This window comes from Apis florea, unplaced genomic scaffold (genome assembly GCF_048593485.1).
Source record: "Apis florea isolate Af1SG1 unplaced genomic scaffold, ASM4859348v1 contig_3367_pilon, whole genome shotgun sequence".
In the NCBI taxonomy this organism is placed as follows: domain Eukaryota; kingdom Metazoa; phylum Arthropoda; class Insecta; order Hymenoptera; family Apidae; genus Apis; species Apis florea.
Window position 1 is genome coordinate 1,987,137 of NW_028256746.1, and position 13,397 is coordinate 2,000,533.

Sequence of the window (13,397 nt, forward strand, 5' to 3'; positions counted from 1 at the left end):
GCGAAATTTCTTTTTCTCTCCTTTCTCGTCGTCGCTTTCGCTACGGTAATGGCGTGTCGTACGACCCCTAATGATAAAAAAAAAAAAAGAGGGGGGAGGAAAAAAAGGTAATACACACGGAAGCGGGTATCGATCTCTCGATTCGACGAAACTGCGTGCACGTTTCGTTGGCGGAGGGCGGTTTCTCCGTTGGCCGCTCTCTGGAACGCATTGTACAACGGCCGGGGGGAATTAATTCTCCTCCGTTGTCAGTTGACCCGACACTTGGCAGCAAGATGAACTGCCGTTGCTATTTTAATCGGGGGAAGGAAGGTGAGGCGAGTCGCGTAAGTGACGCCACTTCGATGGGAATAGGCTCAAGAATTAGAAGAATAATGTAAAGGCGAGAGCGTTCGAGGGAGTGAAAATAAATTCTTTCCCTCCGTGTTTCGTAAATATTGTTATCCCGATGCGTTTTACGATATTTGCAATGTTTACACGCTAGTATGTTTAGAGATAGTTGAACGTCGTTTACGATGCTACGAATTATTCATAACGAAAATACGATACGTGTTGCACACGCGGCAACCAGCCTATATTTATTAATTTCACGTGATTGATGGTTTTGCTGGCGCGATGTCGTATAATATTTATCCAACTATCCCAAAATTAATAGCTCGAAGAGTTATTGACGTCTCTATACCAGTTAACGCGCTAAATAACCACACGTACTCGTTTATAATAATCGTGTAACCCTTCCGTGAATAATGGACAGTCATTAAAGGTATAACGATTTAACGTATAACCGAGTTCTGTTAAATCATTCTACGAATAAACTTTGCTCGTCTCCTCCCCTATCATTTCCCATGTTTCGTTTCGATGAATTTATGAAAAAAAAAAAAAAAAAAAGAAAGAAAAATTAGATGAATCCAATCACGATCTATCTGCTCAGACGTTTAGAGATTAAAATATCGTCGATAAAAAAAGAACTTATTATCCACTTGTATCAGAAATCATTAATCTCGATATTTCGAAGTTTAAAATCTATTATACCTGATTACTATTCGTATTCAGATAAATTTTACAAACTTGGAGTTAAAAGTATCTTCTGAACTAACGACCCTTTGACATAAGTAGATCAACTGTTCAGGAACAGCATTATAAAGCATCTTTATTAAAAGAATTCTCCTCTCAACTCGGTATATAATTAAACTTTTTAAAGAAAAAACAATCAGCTAGCAAAACGTAATATAATCTCATTTAAAAGAAACATTAGCACCCATTCGCGCTTCTTCTGTTGAAGAAAACTTGAAGCTTAACGCATTATCAAGCATATGAAAAAGGCGGAATGATTTGATTCTCACACTTTTTCACAGACTCGGAGGCATCGACGATCCTGGGCATGCAGACGATCTGGTTCGTGATCGGGCTGGTGTTTCTGATCCTGAGCGTGGCAGGCCTGGTCACGGCGGCGGTCCTCTGCTTCTGCAGGCAGCGTGCAGCAACCCCTAGGCACCCCCACAACGCGCACAACGCCCAGACACATCCTCCGGTCAGCTTCCCATGTGAGTTTCGCAAAAACCGCCTGTCTCCTTCTCTGCATTCCCTCGTCCATTCTCTCTTTCTTCCCTAACCAACGAACGATGAAATTTTCCGCCCCGTTTCACGTCTTCCACGCCAAATCTCGAACCGATCCTCCAATCGCTTTCTCCTGTATTCTCGCTTTTGTTTTTTTTTTCTTTCCGTTTCTTTTTTCGTTCGTCGGATGGGTTCGGGGATTTGGACGAGACAGTTTTGTACGATGAATGTACGTTCATAATAAGGAAAGTCTTTTCCAATTGGATTATGTATATCGTGTGAATAATACTGTGCAAGAATCGTCACTTATAAATATAAGCTTTCTTTGTTCGATAAATGCATTTTCTTCGAAAAGGGGAAAGAACGTTTGTCATCTCTATTTTTTACACGATGAATAATCATGAAAAATTAAAAAATTAGTCGGTCGTATACGGGAGAAACGTGGAAGAAAGATAAGAGAATGGAGCCACGTGGTTATTAATTTGATGTCTGAAATTTAACGTTTAATTAGAAGCCTTAAGATTCGCATCGGGTCGAGCCGATGAACGAAGGATGCGCGACCGGCCCCGTTAATTGCGTATAATTCGACGCGCGGAAACAGCGCGCACGATTTTAATAGTACGCCCGTCTAAATTAATTCATCAAAGCGTCTAACTAATTAGTTTGACGCGAGATTAATTTAACGTCGGGGAGCAGGGGGTGGAGGAATTAAACTCGACGAAAGCTCTCGCGCACGCAACATCTCTCCTCTTCTTTTCGATGAAACGATTAAAACGATTAAGCGTTCGTATTTACGTTTCTCTATTTACCTAATTCGGTCGATTTCGAAGCTGTATTCCAAATTGAAATTGAAATTATTCTTGTTACAGAGTATAAAGTTCATTTTATTCATAACTTTTATTATCGAGTGTTGCTAGCAGTCACTATTTCATAGTTGGTATCTTTTGTTTGTCTTCGATACGCAATCTTCAGATGTTTCGTAACAGACACGCGCATTCACGTGTAATTCAAGTATATTCATTCAGCTAAATCATATTTCATTTATAACCAGTCAACGATTCTGATGAATGAGACGGACGAGCAACGTGTGTACTCCCTCTTCCCTAAATGCGATTCGAGCAACGCATTCTTCCAATTTGGAAGAACGATCCGGTCTTAAACCGTCGTCTAATCGCGAAAGTTGATCAATTCGAGCTTGCGAGAATTACGCGATCCCCTGTGAGTTTGGCTGCCAGTTTCAGTTTCTCCTCGTCTCTCCTGATTGTTCATTACCACGCCTCTCGACTCGTGGTTTACACTTTGGAATTTAACGCAACAGAGAGTTGGTAATGCGGCGCGAAAATTGGCGCACCTGAGGCTACCGCTATACGCGGTATTTAATAATAAGTCTCTCCTTGGGTCGGGAATCGTCGTTCGGCTTCGCGTTGGATCAAATTTGTTCCACGAGTTGTGCGACTTGCCATATTCGAGCGATATTCGAGTGGGGCAAGATTGGATACGATTTTTTTCACAAACTAAATTGGGAAAAATTCGTGAGATGGGAGCAACGGTCGAGATTAGAAATTAGAAAATAATCGAGAAGATGGAGCGATCGAAACGAAAGGATTGGATAATGATCCGCGAAATAAATCTTTTCTCCGCGAAAGCGGATAATTCAAGCTGGATATTCGATTTCTTTCGTAAACTAAATCTAAATTGAAAGGAAATTCGTGAGATGGGAACAACGGTCGAGGTTAAAAATTAGAAAATTCGTCGTAATCGAGGAGATGAAGCGATCGAAACGAAGGGATTAGATAATGATCCGGGAAATAAATCTTTTCTCCGCGAAAGTGGATAATTCAAGGTGGAGAGTTTGAATTCTACCCGTTTACTTTGACCAGGGAATCGAGGAGAGGGTGTATTTCATTCGGTTGCACCGCACGGGTGGTTAACGCGAGCCGCCGTCCTTTCTTGAAAATTTATCCTCGGCCTCGCGTGCGAATACGAGGCAAACGAATACGTTTCACCGGTAAATACGTTTACGACCGATCATAAATTTCAACATTCGCTCTCGTTCACCTCCTTCCATTTTCCATCTCTTTTTCTTTTACACCCTTATTCATCGTTATTATTGTTATTTTTATTATTTCCTCTCTCTCTCGAATTTTCACCGCCCCGATCGAATCTACGGTAATCTCTGTTGCATTAACCTGGTCAGCCTGGTTCGGCGAAAATTTATTATTTTCCATTGGACTTTGGAGCGGGGCGGAAATTGCAGGGACGAGGAAAGCAAGGGGTGCAACGAGTAATATATTACGGGGACACGTTTTATGTTGGCTCGTGTAAAATGGCCGGCGATAGGTGTCTAATACATTCCCCGCGCGACAAAGCGTTCTTTATTTTCGCCAGCACGAGGCAACGGGGAATAAGAGGAGCGGAATCGCGTGAAAATTGATGCGGCACTCGGTGTGTATTATTCGTGGTGATACAATTCGTGGAATAAAAAAAAGGAGGAGAGAAGATAAATTAATAGCGGAGAGATAAGAATAGCGGAGGAATACAAAAGTCGCGAAGGATTCTTCGTTATTCTCGTTATTGTTAAGGGGCCATTATCGGGACACAAATTTTTACGTCGTCGTTTTTTTTTTTTTTTTTTTTACTTGGAAAATGCGAGATCGGTCGAGGGAACAAATACGCGAGGAGAGGAGAAGTTTAAGGTTCCGTGTCGCGTCGGTGTGCGCCAGTTCCTCTGAAAACTTCTATATATTGTTACGGAAAAGATAAAGAAAGTTTGAAAGATGTTTGCCTCTGGCTTTATGTATCCAACGTGTACGGGTTATAAATATACCTTTGTATGGAAACGTCGTTGCGCAGACGTCTCGTACGATATTTAAATAATTACGATTCAATTTTTTAGGTGTGAAGAAAAGAGTGGTTGAACGATTTTCTAAAATTCGAACGGATCGCGCTACTTTTATACGTCGTTTCGCTCACTTTTTATAGAGTGATACGAAATTTTTCATCGGAATTTAACCGCATCGTATCGCTGTAAATCCGCGGATTTTTAAAGATTTTTTAGGGCCCAACTTAAACTCTTATGGAACGATTATCATAATAATACCGGCGAGAAAACGATACGAGGCGAGCCGGTTACGCGAGGAGCAATATCATCGTGATTTCATCGCGCTGTATAATTTTCCACATCTGGATCAGATGCGTTTTATAGAATATCGAAGGGGAACGAATACGTGGTCCGCTTATAACGTTCCGTTTCACCGGGATTGTTCGACTGCAGAAATCACCGCTTTCCAATCTCATCGTTGCAACGATCGCGCAGATACGCAATTTTAAGATGATCGCCAGCATTTGCTTTTGTACTCAGCTGTTACGTTTTGTATCAAGCCGAGTTTCGGCAGAGATATATATATATATAAAAACCGATGTCCACGAATTTTCTTCTTGCACGGTGATATTAGTGAAATGGGTCACCGGTTCCTCCTCTTTCTCATTTTCTTTTTTCCCCTATCCTTCTTTCCCTACCCATTGCCTCGTACGCGTGACAAATTTCTTTCGTTCGAAAATAAACTTTTCCTAATCGAAACGAAATTCGCGAATCGTTTGATGCAATGTTATTCGATTATACCTACATAATTGCACCTAATCTTGCGATCACAATTGAGATCACATATTATGCATTACCATAATCGCATTACGATCGTTGCGCATGAAATCGTAGTTACGCTGGACTCTGGTTGATTAAAAATATACCTTCCCCCGTCGAGCTTCCGCTAATTTTATTTCCAAATCGACGTTATTGATAATACCAAACGTTACATTTAGAGAATATTAACGAATAATAGCGGCACAATTATCGGCTCCCAATTGGTCAACTGCTAACGCAATTACTCGTTAACGCATATTGCCACGTTCATTTGCCTGTGTTATAACAAGCATCTTTCCATACCACGTGCATATATCGTCAATACACACGAATGTACAAAATTTTACAATTTTCCACGACAAAACCGTACAAAAGTTTCAATGTCCTTCCTTTTTATTTATCGCTTCTTTTTTTTAAATCACGATTAAAATTGTATACACACATACACACACACACACACACACAGCAGGTGTCAGAGTTTCACGGAGTAAATAACTGTGTGGCGGTTATTACACTGGGGCATCTATCGGTCGGACAAAACCGGCCCGGTGAATTTTAAGTCCGTGGCAATTAATAACGCATTGTCGTGTATTGTAATGCATATTGCGCGGAATTAAACGTAACGTATGATCGACCGCAAATTCATTTTTCACCGTGATATCGCGATCGCTTTGGAAACACACATCGAGTATATCGTGACGGCAAATATTAACCGGCGATACGTATCGGCATTAATTCGAAGATCGGGGGAAGGGAAGAGAGGAGGGAATTGTGTGGGATACGCGCGTCCAATATTTGCACTTGCTTTGCCCTCACCATTCCCGTATTGCAGTTGTTAATCGACCGCCAATTAAGATTTCGAGAAGAAGGAGAAGAATTCCGAAAAAGATCGCCCGAAGAAAGTAAATAAACGTTTGTCAGAATTTTGGTTTTTGTTGCTATTAAGTCCACGTGAAATTTATCGTTTTTATTGACGGGAGGAAACCGTGAATCTTTTCTCAACGAGATTTCGACATGTTTCATTTTTATAAAACTTTGGACGCTGCGATTGCAGCTTCTCGAGCGTCGAATATTTTATTTCTTATGAAATGGAGAAAGGATCTGTGATGATCTGGTTGGGGAAATATCTGGATTTCTTGGATGCTGTTACGGTATCTCCTCGTTTCAGAAAAGAATAACGGATTATTCCCTTTACAGACCACTGTGCATATGTATTCATATCTCATCGCGGGTTATAATTCTATTCAAAATGGACTTTTCATTTTCCTTTTCCTATTTTTTCATTTTACTCAAACTGTACCCAAGTGTCTGAAAACCGTCAGTGGAGACACAATAACTCTGCTTTCACTTTGCCTTTCCATTTATTTTTCGAAACCATCTATCCTCTCATCGATAGAATCTCGTTCAAAAGCTGACCTAATATTTCCATACATTTCTTCTAAATTTGCTTTTCAAGAAACGATTAAACCGATACGAAAGGTAATGTAAGAGAACAAGATGAAAATACATATTAAATAGTTTGCGGTTGGCTGTCGTTTATATTCTAAAATTGCCAAGTTGATATCTTCAAATTTAATCGAAACCAGTGAAATTCGACGCTACTGTCTTCCATCAACAGCGGATAATAATTCACGTCGATCTATCAGCAGGTTCCTTCATATATCAGAAACGCGCAGTTATTCGGGGAAGCTTTTTCGTGCAATGGAATTAAAGAAGGACGGGATAAAGTTGTGGTGGAAGTAAAATATACAGCGGCGTTTTTCATTAAAGTATCGATCGCAGTATTCGGTTTATGGTATCGTTAACAAGCGTACTTTTACTTCGAACCTTTTCGTTTGAACCTGGTCGTTCGCGGTATTGGAACGCTCGTTTGTCCGTGCAAACGAACCGAATATATTTCTTGATAACCTCGAGCGAAAAGTCGCTCGATTTTTCGCTCGAGTTTGTTGTTGTTGTTGCTCGTCGATTTTTAATCCGACGATCGCAATTCGGGGAAAGGTAAAGTCTTTGTGCGTTATTATCGCGATTATTAACGACGACGAAATTCTCGGCTTCCTTATCAATCGTTCGAACGATATTCATGCATTAAGAGAAGAAAGTTTAACGAGAGGGGCAGGAGGGAGTTTTACATCTTCGTTCGTTTGAGAAAGTTGAAGTGCTCGCGATGGAAGTTGCGAACTTTTTCATTCTGCCGTGGAAATATTAAAAAGGGAGAGGAGAAGGATGGAAAATCAACGTTTCGTTTCTTTGTCATTGTTTTAGTTCGCGATCGTTCGCGTTCGGTTTCAGGAAAAACTTCTTCGAAAATAGATGGAACTTGTTAAAAGTTCTTTTCTTTTGTAGGATCGCGAAGCAGCACGGAAATGGTAGGGATAGCGCAAGAAAACTGGATAAATATAATTAAACTTCGTAATAACCAAGAGACAACTGGTTGACAACAGTCGATACTTGGTTAATTTAATTCGTTCGCTCTTTGAAAAAGATGTTTCCTTCGAAGCAAGTAGACGAATAACAATCTCAACGATTTTTTCCTAAAATACTCTAAGTATCAAAAATATTCCTCCTTCATTCCTACCCTCCCACTATTTTCTTCCTCTATTGCTTTCCTACTTTCGAAAAAATTCATAACGCGTTATAGATAATAGAATTTTGTTATAACGTGAGATAAGAATTGAGAAAGAATTAAGAAAGTTTCATTTTTGAACTGTACACGTATGTAGAAATGATGGTGAGAGTCTGTGAATATGGTGATTGAACGCACGTGGAGAAATTAAAAAGATAAGACGAGAGGATTTTCTCTACGTGTCTTCCCAATAGAAGAAGAGACAAGTCAGCGCGTGATGCGTGGCGAAGAGCGTCCGATACGCGACCACGTTTTACATTTCCCACATTATTCAATCCATTAGTATTAAATTCTAATATTTCGTGCAAAAGAACGTCTCAATCCTACATGCACATCAGGTGTTCAAATAAGTTCCTTTCCCTTTTCCTCTACGACAACTGCTGACCGAATTGCTTCGCCGTTCGTGGCGCCAAACAGCGTTCTTTCATTTTTAAGAAAAGTCGCGACGAGCGCTCTAAAAGTTTCCAATCCTATGCAACAATTTCGAACGATATGCTGTCGGAGAAGCGTCATTCGCTGTTTACTTTTTCAGGGAATCAGCTACTGAAACGATTTGTGGGAGAGAACGCCGTATGTTTGCAGAACGTGCGAAAAATGGTGCCAAAAATTTTGAATTTTAACTTGACAATGCACCGAGAACAATTAGGTAATCTTGTAATCCTGATTCATATGATAAAATCTTGAATTTTGAAAAAAAAAGGGGGGGGGAGAAAGAACTTGTTTGGACACCTTAATGCATCGGTGATCGAAGAAAAGAGGGACGCGCGAAACGAAGGAATGGTTTTGGCGAAGATTAAAGGTCTCTTCTCTTAATTTCCGTCCGGCGAATGATTCAACCTCTCCCGATTGTTCACGTGGCCGTGTTGTAGGTGGGACGTTATTCGGATCGCGAGACGTTAATAAATCTTGCGATACCCCCTCCCCTCCCTTTTTCCCACGTTATCAAGTCGCCGCGCTCCATTAAATCGGGACGTTGCACCCTTTTCCAACCCTCCCGCCTTCTCCTTCGCGTATTTCCTCTCTTCTTCTTTCTCGTCGAGTCGCTTCGATCCTCCTCGATCGCAGCATAGGAATAAGCGAATAATCGAACTTGGAAATGAGATGTAAATGGAAGTAATCGTATAAACGAAAGATCGATGGATCATTTTCTCGCGACGTCCCTTGAACGGCTGTTGCAACGAAGCGAGAGAGAGAGAGGATTCGATTGGATAGGGAAGTATTTAGAAGAAGTTGGAAGAATGGAAGAAGGATCGATTTTCGAAGAGGTGAAATTTCGAAAAAAAAGGTTGAAAAACGAATTGGAGAAGGAGAATCGGGAATGGTCGATCGATTCCATTTCTATTGTGCGGTGCAGCTCTTTTTGCAGTTGGAGTAAATGGAGGCGATGGTAATGGGGCGGGTTACCGGGTCGCGTTCTTGTTTGTTTATCAGCCGTTTGTTCGAAATCTCCGAGCACGGTTGGAATTCGCAGCGAGCCGTTTTCAGCTTGACCTACATTTTTCGTCGCCGTTATACGAAATACCCACTGCTATCAATGATAGCAGCCTCTGAAACGGAACCAACAATTAAACGTTTCGCTCGGAAAGGATTAACCTTAATATCGCCTTTCTTTTTTTTCTTTTTTTTTTCACGAAACCTGTTAACGTTTCCTCCAAAAATTTATACGGTCGAACGTTTCGCGTAAGTAAAATGATATATCTAACTTTGCACGAAAAATAAAAATTCCAGGATCGTGTTCTCGATCGATTATTCCACGATCCCCAAATGGAATTGTGCGTTCGCGCTGCTCTTCGTGCAAAACGATCCAAAAAACACTCCTTTCTCGTCGATTATCTCAAAATATATTCAACTTTGCGCGATCGACGAAACAACGTTTAAAATGCCATCAACGCCGTAACAACAATCGTCAACAAAGCTTTCTCGAAAAGCACCTTTCTCGATTCAGAAGAGGAAACGAACTTGTGCGTTTTCATCGTTTTTACGCTGATATCCATTCAATCGTCTTGCGTGCGATTACCGTTCGTCGATAATTCCGTCGCCTTATCGCAAGAAAGAGAGAGAAGAAGAAAAAAGAGAGTTCTGTCGCAATTTGTTTGCGGTCGTTTCGCGCAACGAGGTTTGATTTATAACGGACGAACGGTTGCGTACGAGGGCAACGAGACAAGCCAGGATTTTTCGCTTTCGGCCGGCGAGCGACAATTGTTTCCGCCCAACGATCGCTCTCCTCTCGCGTGCGGTCGCGTTCTAGCGTGTCGCTCAACCGCGTTTTATTCGACGGGGATCGCGCGCGCTTTCCTCCCATTTCGTGCCATTTCCACGAATCTCCACCGCCTCGTTTATTTTCAACGTTCGTGGTCAACGTTTAGTAAAAATTTCGCACGAGGGACGTGGCTCGGTCCGATGGAGACGATGAGTAATAGGGTGGATAGATGGTTGCTAGAGAGATTGTTGAAGTTAATGGAAGAAGAGGAGACGTCGAGCAAATAGGAGGATTGTGACGTTTTGGAGAGGAAAGGGAAGGAAATTTTTCATTTTTCTTCGTTCTTTGATTTTTTTTATGATAACGAAGGAGACGTTGGAAATAGGAAAATTTGGAAGGATTTGGAAGGAAAGGAAACGAAATTTTTTACTGAATTGGAGAAATCGTTGTTGACAAGATAATGAAGAAGAATCTTTGAAGTCTTTGAAAATAGAATTGTAAGATTTGGTGAGGAAAGGAAACGAAACTTTTTAGTTTCCTTTGTTCTTTGGTTTTTTGAATCGAATCGAGGAAATCGTCGTTGACAAGGATAATAGAGGAAGAAGAATGAATCTTTGAAAATAGAAAAATTGTAATATTTCGTAAACATAATTCTGTAAGTTTCGACTATCCTTTAGACTTTCTGGATCTTGCGTAGATAATAATTTGCCATACCATTTCGTAATTGGAGAGTGAATGCAATGCGATTTAAAATTTTCGAGTTACATTACGAGGGTTAAATCGAAACGATAAATTTATTAAGCGAAATTATTAAGCGTAGAGAGTACTTTAACCGTGCGACAAATGAAATTCTACTTGGTGTATGACAACTGGCTTTCCATCCGTCCAACTGGATCGTAAGTTAGATTGCGATTACAAAGTTGTGAGATTGTTCGATACGCGACAGTGAGTTTCTCACTCGAATTCTCTCTCCCTATCTATTTATAATTATTATCCGTTGTACGGATAATAAAAACGAGAAATGGAAAGAATATTTATCAAATGTTGACTCGAAACGTGTCAACAATCGATGAAATGATTTCCCTGTTATTAGATCGACGATTGTGCATCGACTTCTCGTTTCACGCTCGATTCAATCAACGGTCGGGCCGGTATTGTTGTTCGTGGAAGAGCGCCAGTAGCGAGATGTATCGCGCTATTTGCTCGATGAATAACGTTATTGGCGAGATTCGATCCGTATTTAATTTTATCGTCATACCCAATAACGCGTTATTTGATTACCTTTCCTGTTTGACGCGGCCCGCTTCCTCGCGTCTGATCAACGCGTCTGATTCCACTTGGCGTAGTCCTGCGATTCGATTTACCACACCAGACCCTATCCACCATTCAAATACGCGTGTACAGAACGAATTTGATCTCGGTTGAAATTTCGTTACTGCTGAAAATTTGAAATAATTATCGAAAAGAAAAAAACATGTGTTTACTTTAAACTTTTATTAGAAGAATTTCGCGCCACTGTTTCCTCTTCGTCCGAGTGGAATTGGTGGAAAAGGTCACTTCTCTCGCTCTCGTCATTTCGCGGCGTGAAATTATACGCAATTAATATGCAGCGCACGTAATTCCCGGTAAAGTTAGAAAATCTGATTATGTACGGCTTTTAAACAAGAGTGCGTATACGAGTCGATGAATATACGTAAATAAACAGGAAAGTAAGAGTAAAGCCAATTCCAATGATTAACGTTAAAGTAAAATTTTTTTAATATCTCTCCTAATTTTATGTCAACGAAAAACAACGACATAAGTTCGATCGATCCTATTAACCATCCGTCATCGATTTCTCGATATAAAAGAAATATATACAGAAGTTCGAACAGGTAGAATTTCACTGTGCATCCGAGAAAAGTTGTTAAAGAAATTGTTGGCAAAACAGGAAACAAGTCGGGAAGGAAAAACTGTCGATTTAAGTCAAAAGTAAATTCAACTTGTCTCGAAACTTCTCCGAAGAGGGAAGTTCGAGCGACTAGCAACAACCACGTTGCCTAAGGTTGTTGCAGCGTGGCTGGAAAAATAGGGGGAAGGCTTGACTAACAGGCAAGGGAGGAGGAAGTTCTTTCTCGAAAAAGAAGAGAAAGCGATGTTGGACTCTGCCCCTTGTTCCAACACAGCTGATGGATCATAGATCATAGATTATTATTATTATTATTATTATTGTCATTCCTTCATACGATTTGATTTATCAAAGTACAAAGTTAGAATTAAAAAAAAAAAAAAGTTGAAAAGTATAAAATTATAACGAAACTTGAAAATTAAAATTCAATTACCAACGTTTAGCTTGCGAATGGAATAATAATGTGGAAAATTTATTCGAAAATCCTTTCATCCATTCGATCGCATTATCGAAAATAATGAAGTGGTAGAGGTTGGCCAGGGTTAATTACCTATTTAATATTTTATTTATTTAAAACCACGTATCCGGGCGGAATTTTCAACGGAAAGCACATCGATCCTGGTGCAGTAATTACGCCAGTGTTGCGCCAGAACGATTTCCGAGAAGAGAGAATTCCAAAATAGCACGTTACTTCGTATATCTGGGAATATCTGAATTTGTGATTGTGCCGAAGAAAACGAGATTACGTTTTCCTTTGCCATTGTGTGCAACGTCCGAGGATAGAAGAAGAACGAAAATAAAATGGAATAAAATTTCCTCCCGCGTCGCGTAAAAATATATACAAAACAAATTTGGAATTTCATCAGTTTTACTTTTGCATTTTCGTTCAATTTTTTTTCCCCCCTCCTCCATTTATTTTTCAACAATTGATTATTTTTTCAGATATGATAACAAGTTTATTTTTCCAGTACGATATATATATATCTCTCTCTCTCTCTCCCCGTATTTTTAACAAGCTAATTCTTTTTGAGGTCACTGTTTTAATATCGGAAAAAGCATTATACCCGTTGCATAACGCATTCACGTTGCATAAACGGTCTCGTTCTCCTCTGCGAGATTCGAGCAACCGATTCTCAAAGGTGCATTCGTTACTCCTCTTTTTTCAATGGATTTAGAACGCAGATACCGATCCATGAATTTCAATCAAACGTCTATATTCGTATATATATCCATTTATTTTTTTTTTTTTTAATCTTCACAAAATCGCAAAACATTTCGTCGTACACTTTCACAGATTCGAAAACGTGCTCTCATCGCTCCTCGTCCTCCCTTTTGTCGCAAAAATTGATCCCATTCCGTTATTTCTCGATTTCTTTTTCTCTCTCTCTCTCTCTTTCTCTCTCTTTCCCCAACCTCGGTTTCAGTCCATCGAGAATCGAGGGTATCGAATTGGGTCTTCTTGATCGATAATCGATAATCGGGTACGCGT

General features: G+C 40.2%; 1 protein-coding gene across 5 annotated transcripts in view; it reads left to right on the forward strand.

Annotated features, from left to right (window-relative positions):
- LOC100863535 (lost and found) overlaps positions 1–13,397 on the forward strand; it is a 187,194-nt gene that overhangs the window by 149,372 nt on the left and 24,425 nt on the right. For all 5 annotated transcript variants that reach the window (XR_015293217.1, XR_015293218.1, XM_012489113.3 and 2 more), the window contains exon 5: positions 1,356–1,544. Coding sequence is in view for 3 of the 5 variants with exons in the window: in XM_012489113.3 (XP_012344567.1) it covers positions 1,356–1,544 (189 nt within the window). In the remaining 2 variants the exon portion in view is untranslated. The remainder of the gene's footprint in view (positions 1–1,355; positions 1,545–13,397) is intronic.